We start from the raw sequence: 22,415 nt of genomic DNA, 5'->3' as shown, positions 1-22,415 counted from the left end.
ATGATTCTTTACATTAACAAGAGAGAATTAAAATCATTGGAAAATTAACTTTCCAGTCTATCTAAAACTATATCTAAGCACTTCAAGTATTCATAGGAGTCGTTTTCATTATCAACATTAACTCATAAAATTGAAAATAAAAGTTCACAAGAATCTATAACTGATATATGTTTAACCTAATTTCATTAACGGTAATCAGGTTACGTTCGTACTTGCATATGAATTTAATAAAGTACATTGTACTGCACAATCATTATTATGTCCCGTATTATTATTCGGTACAGGAATTACTGTGATACCTGGATCCGGATGCGAAATGCCATCTCTTGTCCTCCCGTTACGTCTATTTTTAAACCTATTTTGATTATAGGGTCTAACATATAGATTACTACGATTAATTGGGTTAGGCGGATTCCCTACATAACTTTGTCTATTTTGTTCATTTTGATTGCTAGAGTATACTCGGCTTAGGTTATGTTCCGTATTATTCACACTTCGGATATTTAAATTCCGAACAGGCACCAAATGATCTGAATTATTCCTATTTTTACCCATTCCTGCTTGTTGATTCATGGCATGGTATTGCGTTTCATAGCATTGGACAAGCATTAACAAATGGTTGAAACTCATACACTGTGTGGAAAATAAGATCTGTTGCAATTTAAATGGAAGCAAATTTCGAATCGATGCGATTATTCTCGATTCCGATTGCAATGGATTAACGACCTTTAATTCGTTGTATGTATTTACAACAAATTCTACAATAGATTTATGCACTCGAGGATTGAAGTGTTGATTTCTAATGGTAGCATCTCTATTCGCAAGCAAAAAGTCATTTTCATAATTTGCGATTAGTGCCGCTTTGAATTCATCATATGTATTGATGTGATCACGTACAGCTTTAAACCATAATGAACAAGGTGGGAGTAATACATGAGGAATTAATGTCATATATTGAGATCTATCTATACACATAATATTGCATTCGTCCTGGAATTTCTCTAAGAAAGAAGTAGCATTCTCGTTACACTTACCACTGAATTTGCTCATAGCTCGAATTTCACTCATCTTAACACTTAATTTTACCTTCCTTTTATCATTCCGTGTACTTATTGGGTGATAATTCTTATCCATAACATGATGTGTCGTTACACCATCTATGTTTTGCCCATCTGTACTCTTTGGATGTATTTCTTCCAATATAATATCATCATCAGACACCGGCGAAGGCGAGTTCATCTCTGGTGAGTGGGGAAACTCCAAGCGATCACTACACATGTTATTACGGTATGTGTTGTCCTTAACCTGTAGCATTCTAATTTCTTCCTGTAACGTAGCTATCGACTGCGTATTTGCTCGTATGTTGTGAGCATTATTGATGCCTGGATCTTTTGTTGTTGAACAGAAGATTCGGTTACTTCTAAATCCTTTTTTATATCACTGATTTCTTGGCTCAGATGGTTGTGATTACCTTGGCATTCCTCCGATATCCCTTTTAACTTTTCCTCGAATTGCGAGGTAATATCGCTCATCGTCTGAATAATTAATTGTTTCGTTTCATCCGACTTCTGTTCCATCTTCTGTTCTATCGTCTGCTTTAATTCTTCGTATTGCTTGTTAGATTCATCAGACTTCTGTTCTATCTTCCGTTCGATCGTCTGCTTCAATTCTTCGTATTGCTTGTTAGATTCATCAGACTTCTGTTCTATTCGTCTACTTAATTCTTCAGAGTTATGCTTCATCGTCTGCTTTAATTCGGTAGACATCTGACTCAATTGCTGCTGTAAAACTAGCAAGATTCGGTCTTCCGATGTCATTCTTGATGTCACACTAGGTTCACCGTTGTCACTATTAGTGGATTCATTCTCCATTATTTCAGTGTCCATTTTCCTTATGATTATTCTACCACTTCTCAATATGGTCAAATTTGTATTCATTAAATTAATTGTAAAAGTAAATTCACCCTTACTTTACTTCGGGGTATAGAATTTATGAAAAGTCCCGGGTGAGGTAAACCAAAATTTTTATAACGACTCACCAAGGGTAGTCGTCAACCTGGTCCGTCGAAGTAAGATATACAAATATTGAGTGGTAGTATTAATTTGCATGTAAAAATTATCTTTAATAATTATATAGCATTATTCTCACCTTTTCTGTTAAAATGATAACGTCGATGAACGTTGCTAAAATGATTTATTAGCTGATATACTTTATAATATATTTTCCTTCAAACTGTCAAGCACACAAACTTGCTGACTAGGTATCCATAATAATATTTTTTTTTACATAGTAACAACTATCCCATAATAATCCTTTACATATCTCAAAAACATTCTTCTTTTGTTATTATCAAATTAACATTCTATTAAGTATAGTGCACATGTATTAGCACTTTCTGCCCAAGGTACAGGTAATTATTAATCTATCCAAAGTATTTTGTTATACTTTTAAGCAAGTGAGATTACAATTCAGTCTTTTCTTGCATTCTATCTCGAGTGTATGCTAAAGATACCCACTAAAAATTTCATTGTCTGATTGTTCTGCGTAAAGAACATAATTTAGATGGGGTTCTAAAAGACCCCATGGTAATTCCTGTGTAACAATATTCTTGGTAGTACACAAGGGTTAAATGCCATAGTAACACATTTCTCCCTTTATATTTTTTTCAGATAATCCTACAGTAAAATTTGAAGAAATTTTTACTTAAGTTGATGACACCATGGTCCCAATATTCACATTAAACCTAAACCAAAAAATATTACCTGGTAGAGTGACTATAGGAAAGTACAATGGTTCGTATTCATGTCTTACAGCTGCAACAACTGCAGATAAGGTAGGTATTGCAAGGTATATTTGCATGTCTAATACATTGTTGAAGTGTTTCAAAGCCTAAGACTTAAGATACTAAATGATATAGTGTAGTAGCGTATGTGCCTTTGACGCGGGAAATCTGGATTGGATTCCCGATGGGAGATCATGTGATTTAGGTCCCACGTTAAGCTGTAGGTCCACGTCTCATATAGCCTCGCTGCTGAAAAGGATGCTAAATTCACACAATTAAAAACAATAGATAAAAGGTACCATGACCGGCATACTGTTCGATTACTAGAGTCAGCTATCAGCACATACTTTTTCTCTTGGATTTCTTACCTCACTTCATACGATTGCCACATTGCAGAAAACCTTGTATTATTCCTTTCTTCCAGAAAATGTTCATAGAGAGACGCCAGTCCTCACTCTTGGTATGAAGAATGGCTGTACTTACAGCACCATTTCTCTCTTCTTGAAATTATTTTGTTAAAAATCTACATAGTTGCATTTATGTACCTGTAAAAACTATAAAATATGTATTACAAAATAAAATTGAAACCGATGATTGTTTGTTGCCAAATTTGTTACTTTGTGTTCAAAAAATTAAGAATGAGTGGACCTAAATTATGACGTACTGTATAAAATTCATACAATCACAGAAGTAAAAATTTGAACCTAGATTTATTATTGTACTAAAAAGTCCAACTAATTACAAACACAAACAGGTGTATTACAAATTCTTACAATCATTTATTTGCTTTTTCATGATCTTTACACACTTTTATATTTCATTATTTACAGATATTTATTCACAGTCCTCACCAAACAATGTGCCAGTCCAGTGGTCGAATAGTAGCCAGCGATGCTAATAAAGAAATATCGTTGTTGAATATAAATCAAGCCGTTACGTCTGTGTGCGCTGGACCTTTGAATCCTAAAGAAGAGAGAGATATTCTGCTCGTCGGGACTTTGACGAATCTACTAGCTTACGATGTCGACAACAACTCAGATTTATTTTATAAAGAGGTATCATACTTTTGTGTGTGTGTGTGTGTGCGTGCGTGTGTATGTGTATGTTTGTGCTGGTGTGTATTAAATTAATAATGCGAGGAGTATAAAAGATGTTTTCACTTTGTAATTCGACAGTTCCGGAAACTAATTTTTAAGCTGAACACTATGATTGGTTCCTCCCTAAATTATCAAAATGAATAGTGCGATGCTATGTTAATATATATATATATATATATATATATATATATATATATATATATATATATATATATATATATTAATGATTAATTATTTATCTCATTTGTATATTGAATTAATCAAATTAAATTGTTTGAAACTAATAAACACATGCCAGAATTGCCACATTAGTTACATTTTGGAACCGAATGGAAAATTTAACAGGGAGTTTGTTGTATTCGAATTCATTTATTATATGTGAGCTTAATTCAAAAAAAAAGAAAAAAAAGTTAATCAATTTATTTATTTATTTATTTATTTTAAATTTGCATTTAAAGGAAGTAAAAGCACAGTCGTATTGAAAACAACTTGGCGAATCTTTGGTAACAGAAAGTGAGAACGACCTATATTAGTGTTGAGTCAATAGTTTTCGGAGTCCCTGAGATAAATAGTGACTCCTGATGCCGTTTACGACCAAATTCAGCCTCAATTAGCACTGAAGAAAGTAATGATGAAATGTAAAAATAATAAAAAACGACTCATATTAGTGTTGAATCCATAGTTCTCGGGATTCCTAAATTAATAGGTGACAGTTTCGATTCATTTTAAGTCTAAATTCAGCCCCCAGTGGGAGTAAGAACCCCTAGCACTTAGGGGGCGTGGAAAGTAGGGAAAGTGTAAAAACGAGCTATAGTAGTATCGAATCCATAGCTTTTGGGATCTCTGAGATGAATAGTGGCACTCCATATGCTGTTTAAGTCTACATTTAGCCACATTAACACATGTAAAGGGTGAAAAGCGTGCTGCATGTAAAAATAATCGAAAATTACCGACATTAGCTTCGAATCCATAGTTTTCAGTATCACTAAGGTAAATAGTTACATTCTAGATACCTTTAAGGTCCAAGCTAAGCCTCAGTCGACATGTCGAGTGAGAAGGGCTGAAAAATAAAATGTCTCAAATGACCGAGATTAGAGTTTCATAGTTTATGGAAAAATATCTGATCCATTTGAAATTACATTTATAACATAGTACCCACCTAAAGCTCAGTTTTCAGTCATATCAATTTGGTTAAAAGATGTAGTATAGGGAGGTAGGATATTTCAATATTTATGCCAAAATTAAAGTATCTTCTGTATTTCTATCACCACACTTTCATTAAAAATACATATTCTAAGGGGAAGAGGATTCAAATATTTTCCATAAACCTATTCCCCCCATGTGAAGAACTGGCATTTCAGCCTGTAAGACTATAAAGCAAAAAGTCAAATTTTATGAAACTTGCCATTTCAATGAATAGTCTTTACCACTAACGCGTGTGGTAAAAAAAAAAAAAAAAAAAAAAAAAAAAAAGACAAAGTTTAATGGGTGGCAACACTGGTAAATGAAACAGGGTGGTGGGCGTAGCCACGCCTACGTGTACAGTGATATCTTGACAGATAAATAGGAAAGACTCAGAAGGAAACAGACACGTGCAGAGCCATGGCTGCGTCGGAACAAGAGGAAAGGCGAAAAAAAGTTGAATTGTTCCTTGAACTGCACCCAGATGTTCCAGTTGCGGAAGTGGTGAAGAAGTTCGTAGGGCTTGGATATGCCAGGTCGTGGGTTTATAAAACAATAGGAAGGGTCAAAAAGGAATGCGGGAAGTGGACGCCCAAGGATTACTTTGAATAGAAACCAAAGGCGGTCCCTTGCACGCAGAATGTCATCAAGGCCTGGTGTATCGTACAGGTGGATGGGAAGGAAGTATGGTCATCACCATGCAACGATGAAAAAAGTAGTGCAGAGCATGGGGTACATACAAAGGAAGCAGCGAAATGTCCCCAAAGTCAACGAGGGCCAAGCAAAGAGACAACGACAAAGGCTCGCCACTCTTTTCAGAGGAACCAGAGAACGTCCATTTGCACTTGATGTCATCGTCGATGATGAGAGTTACTATCCGTTCAAATGCAACAGGCCGTTGAAGTACTTCACGAAGAAGGGAAAGGATACAAATCCGGACATCAAATATAACAGGAAGGCAAAATTTGGCCCAAAACTGATGGCATGGCTCGCTGCTGGACCCAAAGGGGCTTCGGAGCCATTTTTCATGACCTCTGGGGGTGCCATCAACGCGAATACATACATAATGGAGTGTATCGAGGCCCGACTGGTACCATACATACACGAACATTACCCAAATAATGAGGGATACGTGTTTTGGCCTGATTTGGCATCAGCTCATTATGCGAGGGCAACTGTCGCAAAACTTGACGAGTTGGGAATTCGGTACGTTCGCAAAGAAGACAACCCCCCAAATGTCCCGCAACTGCGCCCTATTGAGGATTTCTGGGCAACCCACAAGGCTTTGGTCCACGCCAATGGATGGGAAGCAAACTCCAAAGAAACCCTGATCAAGAGGTGAAAGAAAACCTTCTCCGAACTTCCTTCCCAGTATTGGCAAAACTCTTTCTCAGGCATACATAGAAAGGTACGCTCAGCTGCTAAACATGGACCGGATAGTGCAATCCATTGATGTCTATGTCTGCAGTACATGTCCAGCACTTACATGCTTTCACTGACACATTATTGTAAGTGTATAATAAAGAGTTACTTGCTGAAACTTTTTTACCACTGTACACGTGGTCGCTTTCAGAGTTTCCCACACATTTGAGATAACGTGTTGTATTTATTACAAAGTATCATTGTTCAATTCAAATACGATTATATTTTAGTTGATTGGAAGTCTCAAGTTTTTTGACTTGGTTAAGTGTTGGACTGTTCTATTTACTGATTGATTGAGACGGAAAACAATAGCAAAAAATAACAGTTTGTTTCGCCTGAAGTGGACCATAGGTGTTTCTTCGTTTTTGTTTACAGTAACTGAAGTTTTGTTTGTGATTATTATTATTATTTATTTGGTGCTGTGAGGTTAAAATTGAATAACGAGAAATTTTCAAATTATATATAAATTGTGGTAATTAGAAGAAGCAAAATACACCAATAAAATGATTGATACTTGAAAATGATTAATCAATCATGAAGTCACGTTATACATAATCTGTTTTCACTTTCACAGGTAGCAGATGGCGCAAATGTTTTAACTACAGGGAAAATGGGAAGCACAGAAAATCCTTTGGTAATTGTTGGAGGCAATTGTTCTATAAGTGGTTTCGACTATGAAGGAAATGATCCATTTTGGACAGTGACTGGAGATAACGTATGCTCTCTGGCGCTTGTTGACTTCGATTTGGATGGAGAAAATGAGGTAAGTTATAACGTAGGCTAATTTATATGATGTGTCATGTTTGTTTAGACGTAGATAATCACCATTCCTCGTTGTGATAAATTGCGTTACACATCTTTGTCAAAATAAGGTCGTTTACATAAATATGAACAGTTTTACCTTGTACTGCGAATTTTTGTAATTCACTTCAGTATTCTCTGATACTGTCTTAGTAGCATTTTAAATTTCGAAATTCCGTTACCATTTTACTCACAGGAGGGATAAAGGTCCAAAATTAGTGATACTGTTTATCAACTCTGCAACATACCTTTTCAAAGAAGAAAATTTTCTCGTTTCGACAAGTGAGGCTATCTATACTTTTCTTTCAAAGGTTTCCACTGAAAGAAAGGAACCCCAATATATTTTCAGTTTACGAACTTTAAGATATCAACGAAAAAAGTGTAAAGGAACACTGAAACGGTATTAGTGAATTACAAAAAATTGGCGACCCAAGGTAAGACTGTTCATATTTGCGTTACGTATCGTCCAGCGTGTATGAGCAGTTATTCGTTGTGTAAGGTTACTGTAACTTAGGTATTAGTTCAAAAAGTTTCAATGCAGATAGTGTTCCTTAAACCACAGAATTCGTAATACGGCAGAAAAGGGCACATTTCATCTTGCATTATTTTAAACCAATATACTTGGAATAAGTAGGCTAATTTGACGATTTGTTCCAGTAGCTTACAGTGCATTATGTCTTATCTATGTCAAAGAGAGCTGTATTCTAGTCAGTCAATTTATTCTAAATTCATTGTCAAAATAATGTGTAAGAGCGGAGGTATTACCGGAGGTTTTGCCAGTTACTTTTGACATGCACACATCTTCCTATATCCATATAGGGAAAATTAACTATTCTCTTATTGTATTCGGTTATCTGAAGTTACACTGTTGCGAGAATACCGTTTAGTACGTGTAATTATTATTTTTTTTTTTTTTAATTTTATTTTTTTAATTTGAGATATTTTGCAACAGGTTATCAAAATAATGAAACGTCTTTAGTTTGCACATACAAGATGTCTGAGGTGGCACAGCTAAACCCCTTAACTTGGACATCCCTTCATCTTGGACACTCCTCTAACTTGGACACTCTTTTTCAGAACCAAGAAAACCCTTCTACTTATTAGATCCCCTGTAACTTACATCGTGGACACACAAGTTTGAAACAAAGACACCTAAAAGAGACACTACAAAGGTGAAGGAGAGATAACTGTTGACAGCAAGTTATGGTCTGATGATTCGCGAGATAAGATTGTTGGAATTCCGGAAAGAGAGGGTACAGGATATATTACCTATTTTCATGAATGATGAAATTCCGAGAACAGGCGGAAGGGGTCAATAGTGTGTCTAGCTGTTTTTGGTGTGAGAAAATTGATTGAAAATGTGTAGATGAAGAACATGTTACAGAAGAGGAAACGCTCGTAACTGACTTCTTCACAAAAAAAAAAAGTAAATAAATAAATAAAATAAAAAAAATAAATAAATAAATTATGAAAAGTAGTCGTATACTACAGAACGAAATTTTTCCTCTGAATGTTGTTTCATGTGTGTGTGTGTGTGTATATATATTAAGGGGGGATGGGCGTGCGTGTATGTATGTTTATTATTGTGTGCTACTGTTAAAGTGTTAAGTATTCAGTGAACTGCTAAGGTACGTGCGAACATTATACGCTGCATTGTACAGTATGTACCCTGTATTGTATTGCACAACTCAATTGAAGATACATAGAAGTACTCAACAACTGCAACATTATACGTAGGTACTGTTCTGCACGTAATATAGTAAATTGATACATGTAGTATTATTACATTACATGGATATGATATAAACCTCTACCCCTCCTAACTTGGACAGTTTTCAAAGAAACCGCAGGTCTCCAACTTAGAGGGGTTTTAGTGTATCACTGAGGATAAGTGTGCAGCGTTTGGTCGCTCTTAAGTGCTGTATTAGGTGATGATTTGTAGTACGTCAGCCGTTATGAAACGGAAGTGTGTGCTGAAGCGGGAAGATTGTATTCATGGAAAATGGGAGTCCTCTTTAAGTGTCAAAGAGTCCAAATTGTAGGTGCGCACTTAGTTGGCGTTGGTGTATCGAAGGTGGTCAGTGTGTTAGGTGTATCGTAAGGAACGTTATCCAAGATGATGACGGACAACAGAACTCATGGCAATACATCAGCGAAGAGGAATAGTAGACAGAAGAGTAGCCTTAGTCACAAGAATCACCGAGCATTAAAGAGGATTCTCATATTATTATTATTATTCTCATATGACTAAGAATCATAGAGTCAATGCAACAAATATGACAGAGAAGGTCAATCAGTACCTGCAACAGCCGGTTGTGACTATCACAATCTGATGCATAACCTGAACATCCGCGATCGGATTGCAATTTTCAGTCACCGCCAACGTTTTAGCAAAGAGAGAATAGTGCCAAGAACACGCAAGGTGGACCACCTATGATTGGAAATGCTTAATATGACCCGATGAATTCTCTTTGTACGTATTTTCCAATTACGTGTTGTGTTTAAGTATGCCGCACGCCCAAAGATGCTTATCCTCCAAATCATCTTCTCCCTATCCTATCGTAAAACTACCGTTGCAATTTCCTGGTATTCTGTGAAACATGCGATTAGGCTCATAGAACGCACAGTGGAAATTTTAGATGGTCTCGTGCATTCTGAGATATGTATTGTTTCAAGTCGATGAACCAATTTTCCAAGATTTCATTGCACGAATTCACACTGTGAGGCTTCATTTCATGAACATCTGAATGAATTCCAATTCCTCTCCTGGTCCACCCAATCCCCTATTGAATACCTGTGGTTGGTTCTGGAGCTCAAACTCCGGTGCAGAGACCTTTCTTTAGTCTCACTAACGGTACTGAGTGCTGTACTGCATCAGAATTCCTCTGGAAAATATTCACGACTTATATGGCTCATTTCAGGACGAATGAGAGCTATTCTGCAGATTAATGGTGTGGTCCTACACTGTATTAATCACATAAGTTGCATTTTCTTCAGGTGTTTCCATCATTTTGATAACCATTTGTATGTATACTATCTATCTATCTATCTAATCTTCGTACATGTGGTTTACAGCTCGTTGTTGGCTCAGAAGACTACGACATTCGAATCTTCAAGGAGGATGATATAATCAGTGAAATAACCGAAACGGAAGCTGTCACAGCTCTCACCGCCATCGGAGGCAACAAGTTTGGGTATGCCTTAGCAAACGGGACTGTAGGTGTGTACGAAAAAATGCAACGATGGTGGAGAATAAAAGTAAGACTAAAATTATTCCTCAAATTATGCACTAATCAAGTTATTCGGTATCATCTTTGTAGTTTGAATTTCATGTCGCATTGTAGTTTTCGTTGTTGATTTTGACGAATTTTAAGATAATTTTCTTTTCATTGCATGTTAATAGATAATTCCTGAATTATAGTTGTAACAATACTTGCTCGTGTTGATATATATATATAAACGCGAGCAAATTTCACCTCTTCATTATATTTACAAAAGAGAAAAAAGATATATATATATATATATATATATATATATATATATTCTCTTTTGTAAATATAATGAAGAGGTGAAATTTGCTCGCGTTTTCTTAATATGACATGATTATCTGATTTATGTTAGCTTTGCGTTACTTTATTAACTTCACAAAAAAAAAAAAAAAAAAAAAATCTCTAAACAAAGTAAGTTTTGATTAAAAATAATAATTATGTAAGTTTCACCAACTAGACATCTTGGCTTCATCAGAGACAGTACAATAAAATAGACAGTTGACACTTAATATAATATAAAGCCCAGAGGACGTGATGGAAAGGGAAGATGTAGTGATTGTAACGGCTGTTATGTTGGTGAAACAGGAGGAAAAAAACTGAAAGAATGTGTACGAAGATGATGTAAGGTTACGAAGAGAAAGTAATGCTATTTACAAACATGGGAGGGATTACCATTAATTGGTGCGAGGTTGAAGTGTTAGACCAAGAACAAAGGACGTTGATAAGAAGATGGAAGGAGGGCAGATTTATAATAATAATAATAATAATAAATTTTATTGTCGAGTCAGCTACCTAGTCATAGACAACGTCAAATTATATCTTACTACAATAAGTGCACTGCAACAATGATTGTTCATTATTTACAATAAGTGGTATAGTACTAAAGTTCACCACAATAACCTAATTTAAATATTATCACCTTACAAAAATTAAATATCGCATTCCAAAAATTCATCTATTGAATAAAATGGTGTTTCAACTAACCAAGAGTATAATCTATTTTTGAAACTATCCGTAGGTAGTTGTGTCAGTCTTATAGGCAATTTATTATACAACCTTACACTCATGGCTTCATAAATATTTTGTGATTTTGTCAATCTTGAATATGGTGCATTGACACGCCTGCTATTTCTGGTGTTATATCAGTATATGTCTCGCCTATAGTGTATTTCAGACGTTTTGCCTTTGATGTACATCAACACATTTATTGAAAAAGAACAAGGCTGTGTCGTAACTTGGAATGCAGGTCTTAAAATTGATGAACAGTGAGGTAGGTTACTGAAAAAAATGTAGTTTGTAGCTTGTTTAGTTCCAGTAGTGTCTACCAAACCAAGAAAGAAAATGGATTTATGATTTTTATTTGTTCCATTTTCAACTCTATTTCTGATTGGCTGAGATCATTCTGAGCAGCCAAGCAGCGTTCAAGACCAGTCTCGGGGATTTTGTTATATTAACTAGCTGAACCTGCGCTCCTACACAGTGCATCCTTCACATATGAGCATGAATCTCCTTGTTATTCCTCACATCTGTACATGTCCCTTTACAAACGCAAGTGAAAGACGTCTTGATAAAAATTGGCAAGAGATACCATAAAGGGGAGATTTTTTCGATTACTTCTTCAATATCTCGCATCGTTTGCAAGATTTGAGCCTAGATCCGGCTGAAGTTTTTAATTCATGTATGATCAGTGTTTTCTTTCTTCTTGCATGCAGTATGTAATAAGCAAATACCGGTATATTACACTGGGCAAAACACTCCAAACAATAAAGATTCATCTTAGACTGCAGAAATGGTTATCCTTCCTTTTTCATTATTATTTGGCCATGAAACAAACGCCTGAGACATATACAACCACAATGTACAACAATGTGGTGTTGGAATGTATAACGCGTAGGATATGATGCTATAGTTTTTTTTTATAATTTCAACGCTTCCAGTGTACCCTAAAAAATGTAATAAACAAATAATGGCCATGTTTTTTTTAAAAATATTCAATTAGAACTGGACAATCTACGCAGAATTTCCAATCAATCAGTGAAAACGTCATCTTTCTAGAGCCTGTAGTTTCCGAGATCTCATTGTCGAAAGGATTGGCCACAAACATATAAACATAGTGTAAAAGAACTCGGAAGATGGAAGCACAATTCACATGCATTGATTTTAGAGAAGGCTTATTAAAATACAAAGACTTTGAACAATAATTTTATATCGTAAACTTTATGGAAAAGATATAGTTAACTAATTTAGACTATTTAAAATACAAATACTTAAAATGCTAGTCTCTGTTAAACGTGAAATCACACATAACCGTAAATGAAAGATTTGAAAGCCAAAGTTATAAGTTGGAGCTCAGGCGTTTTTAATTGCCATTGTAGCATTTTAATAGATAGATAGTCAATTCTCTGTTGTATTGTACTGTGTCTGATGAAGCCAAGATGTTTAATTAGTTGGCGAAACTGTTACACAATAATTATTAGCAATATTATAGATAAATATTGTCACTTATTAGTAATATTGTAGAATTTGAATTCAAATCAAATAGCAAATGGATGTGGATATTATCGCGTCAATATCTTGAAAAATGTTGAACTTAAAAAACAAAAAAAAGTACAGTGAAACCTCTCTAAAGCGGACAGCCGCGGGGAATCAAAAATTGTCCGCTATAGAGAGGTGTCCGCCTTCAAGAGGTTTCAGTATTTATTATGTAAATTAGTAAGCAAGATAATATACAATTAGAAAAAATATTTTTGCATGAATCACGTATTTACGAATATTACATGCATTATTCTCTGTCATCCAATACTCTATGTTCGAGGCACAACATGGAAATAACATATTATAGTTCTCTGCACTTATCAGTACTTCCTTCTTTTTCAGTATGGCGCTTTAATTTGTGGGGTAATTGGAGTACTGAAGTGCTCTTTTTGAGACAATATACATACCTGAAGGCAAAAAGTACAAAACTTGTCTTCTGGTTGGTTAGAGACTCCAAGGGGACACTAGCATAATGTGTCATCCCTAACGGCTGGCAACTGTCAATCACTTTTGTGTCTAAAACAGCTTGGGTGGGAGTGGGATGCAAGCAAAGGACATAAGAGTGTTGTTAAACAGAGACGCTTCGTCTGGGTTGCTGAGCAGACAGTTGAGGGAGCAAAATGTCACAATGCTTCCTTGGTGATACATGTATGAATTACTAAAAATGTATTTTTACTACACTTATTTCTCTATTTCTCTACTCAACCTATTTCTAGAGAAAGTGTCCGTAATACAGAGGTAAATGATACCTATAAAGGACAGAAAAGACTGTCCGTGTCCGTACTAGAGAGTGTCCGCTTTAGAGAGGTTTGTCAATATGCTTTTCCCTATTCCAGTGTTTGGGGAATAAAAAATATGTCCGTTAAGGGAGGTGTCCGCTTTATAGAGGTGTCCGTTAGTAGAGGTTTCACTGTATTATATGAGACAATGTGGTCTGAAATAATGAGTACCGACCACAATTTGTGGAAGGTGTGTGGCTGTCCAGGAAACGGACTGTGTAGGAAGTAGCTAACGCATAGGTACGGAAACCCGGACACTCGGTTTGATTCCCGTCTCAGTGCTGCAATTTCTCATTCTGAAAATTTTTAATTAGCTTCCGTACCTTAACAGTAATTACTCGTATTATATTAATGGTAACAAAATAAACTTCTGATTAAAATTTACCCTTATTTACCTTCTAATATACAACTTTTTTTTTTTTTTTTTTTTTTTTTTTTTTTTTTTTTTTTTTAGTCAAAGAATCAAGCAGTGGCAATCTATAGTTTTGACCTAGATGGGGATGGTGTTGAAGAACTTATTACTGGTTGGACGAATGGCAAAGTAGATGCTAGACATAATCGAACGGGAGAAGTAATATTCAAAGACAACTTCAATCATTCAGTTGCCGGTATTGTAGAAGGAGATTATAGACTGTCAGGGAGGAATGACGTTATATGTTGCTCCGTTGAAGGCGAAGGTAATTGTTAGATTGGAATTTGGTGGTAAATCCTTACCACATTACCCAGACAAGTTCAGAAAATATATATATATATATATATATATATATATATATGATTTTGTATTTATCGATTATTTTAATTCAAACACATTCGTTGGTTGAAGATCAAAGAGCAGTATTATGTATCCTAAATTTTTGATCTCTAGAGAAAATATAACGGGATTCGATTTCTGGTAGGTTTACATGTAGTACTGATTCCATGTTATCAAACTAATCCAGTAAATCTTAATATGACATAAGAACTATATCTAATGAAAGAATGAGAACGAGACCTGGTCTGTGAGTTTGAGAGTAGTGGAATTGGATGGATTAAAGGAATGCAAACATCATGGCAGATTAAAATCCCAAAAGTTAATGTAGTACCACCTTTTTAGTGACTTCTATTTATTTAAAATGCATTTATAACTCACAGTTAGTTCATGAAATTATGTTTTAAATGTTTTGTATATTCATTAAACTGAGTGTGCGACATAAGCCCACCTGACATAAGCTCACTTAAAAATAAAATATATATATAATTTTATTTATAATTTTTATATTTAATTATATATTTGTTTAGTTGTACTTTTTTGTTGTTATTAAATTAGATGTTTCCATTTCTCTGTCACAATTGGCTGTTCGTTGGCTTCAAACATCCAATGATTGTTCTGATCTAGTTCATTTCAGAAGCAATAATTTTTAATGAACTACCACGCTTTCACTTTAGACTTACATTATATAATATGTAAGTATTCTCTAAGAGAATGTAGAACGTATACGAAGCTACATTTAAGGGAGTTTAATCGTGGATTCTCCGATCTCGTCAGTGGAAATCAACAATCCTTCTGTAAGGCTCTGAGCAACATTAGAAAGGATGAAGCCGTATTCAGAACATTCATTCTGCAGCATCAATTAGGAACTTTTCAAGTAAAACGTCAGAAAAGGAAACAGAATATTAGATCAAAAGTTATTGTTTCTGTGTAGAAAAATCAGAGATGGTTTAAAAAAAAAAAAAAAAAAAAAAAAAAAGGTGTCAGATCTCTTTGCGGGATATTAATCATACTATCAGATTTTAATTTTTGAAGTTGCAAATTGTATGATTCAAAATATTTATTCTATTCCAATTTCTGTATTTCAAATTTCGTATTATGTACTACTTCGACAAAACCATTCTGCAGTAGTGTGTTTTAAATTATGTTTATTGTACATATGTGTTATGAACTGTGTACTCTCTACTATTGTGCATTAAAAAAAAATCCTCATATATTTGTTTGATATGCTATTGTGTGTATGATGTACATGTTCTCTCAATGTTCAAGTGTTAAGAGTTATTTACAAAAGTCGTCGGAGTGATTCATTCTGCTTTTTGGAGGGGCTCTTCAGCTCCTCTGTAGCGCTACACTGGTTGTTTAGTTTAATTAGCAGTAATCATTATTTATTTAATTATTTTATTATTTATATTTATTATTTTTTTATAATACAGTTGTATTATTTATGATGAGCTTATGTTCTCCACCACATTAAACTTAATGTGGATTTTATAAGGACACACTATATATTAATAAAACTAAAATTAAAGTTTGATGAATACACAATATAATGTTCCTAAAATGAAATCTTAACTTTCAATGGTTCTGCTCTTTAGATGCATGACAAGCAGAGATGAATGGTGATTTTAAAAATGAGGAACGAGGGGAAGGGGGGGGGGGCATGAGAACCTCGAAAAATCGTACATGGGAATGGTGTTATACACAAGCTCATATTGCAGGGCTCATTGCGAGTCACTTTTTTTAACTAAAATTTACTTTTTTTCAAGTTGGTCAATAAAAGTTACTTTTTTTTTTCCAATTTTGTCACTAAAAGTTACTTTTTGGGGGGTAAAATAACTTTTTCATGTGATTTATGTTTTGTATTGACAGTTTCCTAGCATACGTTCTTGTACTGCTTTTTATTTCATTTTGTATGCAACTGTATTTTTAGTTAATACTTGCAATTTATTTTAAAAGTTCATAATAAGGGTATAAACATAATCCACATTATTTAGTTTGATCTTACTATGTTAAAGGAGAATGACATATATTACCAGTTTACAGTTTACTTTTCATTGTATGCGGAATGTTGGTAGAAGCCATACCAGTGTTTACCAATCATGTGGTACCAACACAAAATTTGTAACAAACTAATCAAGACAAAATTTTATTATCAGTTAATGGTAATCTAGATGCTATGTATTAATTACTTTAATTTTGTATTATTGAACATAAATATAGAAAATATGGAAATTTGGCCTTACCCCATCCAGATCAAAGTTGAAATGCAAAACCGTGCTAAGTATTTAATTAATAATGAACCTCTAAACACAAGTAATCCAATATTTTTATTAGCTGACAAACTTAAGTAAAATAATTTTTAATCTTAACATGTTAAAACATTACGTATTTCAGCTATGATCGAGCCGGCCCTATTTTGCTTGCAAAAAAATTGTGAAGTTCAATTTATGCCAAGTTTCGCATCAAGGTTTCAAAGTTACTTTTTGATTAGATTTTGGTCACTTTTTCATGTGCTTTTGGTCACTTTTCAACTATTTAGAAGAGACCAGACCACTATGAGCCCTGATATTGCTTCGGATCGAACCAAAATTCCTTCTTAACCAGTAGTGAATAATTTACCACTGAGTTTTTGTTCCTCTAATTCCGTTCCTCTTAATCTTTAGTGTATCGTGAGTGCTGTGATGAGTAAAGGTGTCTATCACATGAAGGAAGAAATTGGTTTCTTTATATACATTTCTGTCTGTACATTTGTGTGTTTGGACTGGGCTGTTTGAACTAGTCTGTAGCTCCAGGTTTAAGCTCAACATCAACAAGACGACGTCTTACAAAACCTCAGTGTTATTAATATCAGAAAATTGTTTATATTTTCAGTCCGGGGCTACCATTCATCAAAAACAGATGCTCATAGAAATCTAATGGAAATCAATGTAGAACAAGAGACTATTCATGACCTGTGTCAGAGAAAGCAAAACTTACTCTTTGAATTGAAAAATTACGAAGGAAATTCCAAGTTTGGCGTCATTGGGGATGCAGGAACTATGGCAAGTCTAATGCAAGATGATATGGGCGTTATACCTGTAAGTTAGATCGCCATTTAAACGTGGCACCGAAAAATTAAATATTACATGTTATGTGATGATGTTCGTATAGACAACCAGGGAAATTTGTCTTTGTGAAATGAATGTTCGTTGCTTGCCTTTTTCTTTTGCATTTAATTAATTTGAAACTATAGAAGTTTGTTAAAGAAAAACTAATCAAACTATCCTTGTAAAACGGTGATATTTTTTTCTTGCAAATTGTACCGTCCCTCGTCATCCCATTGTTCCTATGTATTTTGCACTTTGTAGCAGATGTGTGAAGTTTTCGTCAATATTTCAATCAAGCAACTTGATCCGTTGTCCATGACCCATAACTTAGCAAGTAGGTTAGAAAATAGGTCTTCTTTCAAGAATTTGTCACAATAAAGTGCGAATAAATCGTTTATATTTATTTGTGAAAGAGATTGCAGACCAGAATATAATCAATTTCCAAATTTGTAAAAATATCTTTGACGTTGATTTAACATTCAGTTAAACAATTTGTCACGATACATACTTAAAAAAAATAAAAAAATAAAGTTAGTGAGAGTTGTGTGTTCTGTTTTCATTATTAATTGTCTTCAGCTCAAACTTTTTTGTTTGTTTGTTTGTTTGTGTCTGTGTGTGTGTGTGTCAATATATAAACCTTTTTAAAATATCAACTACGTTTTCCCATATGTACTCATATACAATTTTGGTATTTACTATTTAATATTTCAGTATATAGTTAGTTGTACTGTTTGAGAATATTTTATAATACGTAGATGTATTTACCCTTGCAGGCCCACACTCAACTGCAAACTGGCTTAACTATTAATATGGGCGATGGCAACAAGGCTGTAAGTATTTATTACATATTTATCATTGTTGTTTTTATCGCATAAAAATAGGGGCCGCAGTGGCACAGTGGTAGAGCGTTTAACTCTGGTGTGTGGGGTCACTGGGTAGATCCCAGCTCACGCCAAATAAATTTTGTGGTGGACAAACACAGTGTACGTGGGCTCTCTTGGGGTTCTCTCGTTTCCTCCCACTTTCTTCATTCCACCACTTCATTCATTATTTCATCATCACCGTTTCCTTTAGCTTAGCCGGCATAACCGTGGGACGTAAAACTCAAAAATTTCATTTCATTTTTATCGCATAAAATATAAAAGATATATGAACATTTAATAGTATTAGAATGTGTTAATACAGATTGTTAGAATCTTCTAAAACTAATCTTATATATTACAAACGTAGAATAAAATACTGAAGTCCTATAACCACTGTATCACTTTATAATTCTCTGTTTCTTTGAAAAATGTTAGTCATATTTATCCACTCTAATGCTGTGTAAAGTGGAGAATTCAACCCAATTGTTGTTTTCAGCCTCATGTTGAAATAGCACTTTCCACAAACAACGACACAATCATAAGAGCAGTGTTAATATTTGCTGAAGGAATTTTCGATGGGGAATCTCATGTTATCCATCCGAAGGAAGCACAGTTATCATCCGAAGTGCATGTTCCTATATACCCACCGAAGGATATTCCAGTTGATCTACACATTAAGGTTAGTTCATATTTTTGTAGTTTAAAGGTGACTGTGAGTATAGTATAATACGCATTATGAATTATCGTGTTTTAAAAATTTGGGTATCAATTGGAGTTTGAGAAGTACATAGCGAGCCAGATGGAGCTGAGCACTTCCTTATTTATCTTGTGATTGGAAGTTGCGGATTAAAAACTTCCTTTCAGTTGCAAACGAAACTTTTGTTTTCCACCAGCTCTACCATAGTAAACCCAAAATGATGTTTTGATTAAATCTTAAGGAGGGCTCTTGTCGCTCTCAAGACTTATTAGAAAAAGTTATATTTTCTAAGTGGAGGTGTTAACTTGTTTATGTAAGCCAATAAAGTAATATGTGCCTCTTCCGAAGTTAACATTATCAATTTCTTTCGTAGTATACGTATATATCTTAACAAATAAGCAGAGAATACTAATTGAATCATTTGAAAATGATAGAGGGCAACAAGATTAGAAATACAAGAATGAATTGTTGAACCATGAAAATTTCAAGAATAGACGATGTTGATTTCCTTCAGTTTAATCATCAACGCTACCTATTGGAAAAGTTCATGATGGTCTGCTGGAACCAATTTTTTGTAGTCCAACATCAACGAAAGCCTTTTATAGGGCGTCAGCGTCGATGAATGTCTTATCTATTAAAGGTGTTTCATTTTGTGATCGAGCAGACCATATCTGGAGAGTAGGTAAAATTATCGTTACCCCTGATAGTTTTCCATAACATTGTGTGCGTTTGTTTATACAATATCATGAGCGACTTCATGTCAAGTAGCGCCACCAGTGCAAACTAAATGATTCGTTAATATTTTACTCACTTGCACCTGTGTGTCAGTGTTTATTACTATCAGAAGCCAAGTGCTTCTTGGTACTTATGAATAACTTGCTTGACATGTGGAACTCTCGGCTTGCAACTCGCAGGCTATCATCCAAGTTGCAATTTTTCATATCTCGATTGAAAAGTCGGTTAGTGTACACGCCTTTGTCGTAGAAGACCCGTGTTCGATTCCCAGCGGGAGCTCATGTGGTTCGGATCTCACGTTAAGCTGTAGGTCCACGTCTCTTATAGTCTCGGTGCTGAAAGAGACGCTAAACTAAAAATCCAAATCGATTCAAAAGTGATATTCTGCTTCTTTCCCCCCTCATTAACTCCGGTCATAGGAATCAAATTTAAGATATCATTATTACCAAATAATAGATAAATACATAAATGGACGAACGGAGGAGAGTTATTGGTAAAAGCTTGAAGAAGATTAAACGAACAATACATCTTCTGTGTATGAAAGGGAGAGTACCTCCATTTTTTTTCCTTCTTTCTTTTTTAAATGTATTTCTCTTGTGTTTAATACCCGTAATATATTGATGTCTTAGTAATAGAAAAATAATTTTTATTGTAGGCATTTGTTGGCTACAAGGGAAGTCAACATTATCATGTGTTTGAATTGACACGGCAGTTACCAAGGTTTTCAATGTATGCAGTTCGCAACGAGCCGTCGAAAGAGGCTAAAGGCTCAGTTTCTTTCATGGTTAACGAACGAGTCGAACGAGTACAAAGGGTTTGTATGCAGTTTTTAAATAATTATATATCTTTAATTAGTGCAATATACCATATTTGCTGACGTGCAAGACACTCTTTTTCCCTAGGGAGTAAAAGATTCTCTTATACACCGATAAAGAGGTATTTTTCATTTGAATTATAAGTTTTCCTGATTATGCTATGTTACTTGATGTCTTTCTTGCTTCTTTACAGTCTACAACAGCATTCAAGATATGCACAGTTCAGGGACTGTGAATGCAGTTTGGATACAATAGCTATGTTTATCATTTTAGTGTGTATCCGTTTCTCTGTACGCGCGTGATCTATAGACATTCCCAGACACACGTGCGATTCTACTTGTAGTTAAGCACTGATAACTCTACACATATCCATTCCTAAAATACCACTTTATTATTATTACTAAGTATTCTGCCTCTTGGTAGGTCCGGGACTAATGAGGGTTTTTTCTTTTTAATTCTCAGTTTGGGTCTGGAAATGTTTCTTCCACGTTTCTCTAGATCTTCAGCTTTCTCTTTTGACTTCCAATATTTTCTTTCGTCTTTCCTTCTATAGCGTTATGAAGAAGACAATTTCTTCGCAAGATGCGTCCAATCCAATTAGCCCTTCTACGAAGGGTGCTGACTTAAAGCATCTTTTTTTCTTCCATCCGTTCTAAAACATCTTCGCTTATTACTCTCTCTCTGTCCATTTTATCTTCTCCATCTTCCTCCAACACCACGTTTCGAAGCTCTGTAAATATTTCTTCTCTAACTTACGTAATATCCGAGTCTCTGAATCATACAGTCCAGTGCTCCATATATAGCACTTGACCAACTTCTTCTTAAGTCCAATATTGAACCTGTTAGTTAAGAGCGATATTTTCTTGTTGATTGCCTTTTTGGCTACAGCAATTCTTGAACTAATCTCTTTGGTGTATAAGCGTCTTTGTCAAAAGACTTCCCAGATATTTGAATTGATGATCTCTTCAAGTAATCCATAAGAGCGTATTTCCACGAGATATTCTTATGACTTTCGACTTTTCGATGTTCATTTCCATTTCATTTTGTTTCCCAGTGTCCTTTATTTTGTTCCATCAGCTCCTGTGGTACTCCTTTGGTTCTAGCTATAATAACCGTGTCATCCGCATTGATAATGATCTACCCTAATCTTCGACTTTCATTAATGCTTTCTTCATTAAGCATTCACTTTACACACATACACACACACACACACAGACACACATGCAGTAAAAGTACACAATTATTGCCTAGATGATGTGTTAATAGAGTGTTCAATATCCAGGTCTGTCTAATAAAATTTAATTTATCGATAATATCTGAATAGATTGATCCTTTAGAGCACATTGTTCATCCATTTTAACTTAGATAATATTTTCTGAATCTACATAAAAACTTGAGTGAAAGGGCTTAAAATTTAATGGCAAAAGAAAAATTTAACAGGAAAAATGTGATACATGTTTATTGTACGTATAACTCATAATTGCATTCTAAACTTAATTTAAAGTAATTTAATTCTAGCTTTTAATACGGTAGCTTTTTGATTCAGTTACAGGTATGTAACCTATAAGATGAGCCGAGAAATTCCACACATAGGTTAAATTTTT

At 34.6% G+C, this 22,415-nt stretch overlaps 1 protein-coding gene across 1 annotated transcript in view; it reads left to right on the top strand.

Moving 5' to 3' along the window:
• The window catches only part of LOC145688000 (BBSome complex member BBS2-like), a 51,098-nt gene that overhangs the window by 7,183 nt on the left and 21,500 nt on the right, over positions 1-22,415 (top strand). The window contains exons 2-10 of the mRNA XM_081761659.1: positions 2,670-2,833; positions 3,613-3,837; positions 7,058-7,246; positions 10,360-10,542; positions 14,322-14,544; positions 17,487-17,692; positions 18,475-18,531; positions 19,061-19,243; positions 20,652-20,801. Coding sequence (XP_081617785.1) covers positions 2,720-2,833; positions 3,613-3,837; positions 7,058-7,246; positions 10,360-10,542; positions 14,322-14,544; positions 17,487-17,692; positions 18,475-18,531; positions 19,061-19,243; positions 20,652-20,801 — 1,530 coding nt within the window. The 5' untranslated portion in view covers positions 2,670-2,719. The remainder of the gene's footprint in view (positions 1-2,669; positions 2,834-3,612; positions 3,838-7,057; positions 7,247-10,359; positions 10,543-14,321; positions 14,545-17,486; positions 17,693-18,474; positions 18,532-19,060; positions 19,244-20,651; positions 20,802-22,415) is intronic.

The sequence above is a fragment of the Thermobia domestica genome, chromosome 6 (assembly GCF_964235325.1).
Source record: "Thermobia domestica chromosome 6, izTheDome1.hap1.1, whole genome shotgun sequence".
NCBI lineage: Eukaryota > Metazoa > Arthropoda > Insecta > Zygentoma > Lepismatidae > Thermobia > Thermobia domestica.
The sequence above is the reverse complement of the archived record's forward strand: the minus strand, read 5'-3'. Positions and strand labels throughout refer to the sequence as shown.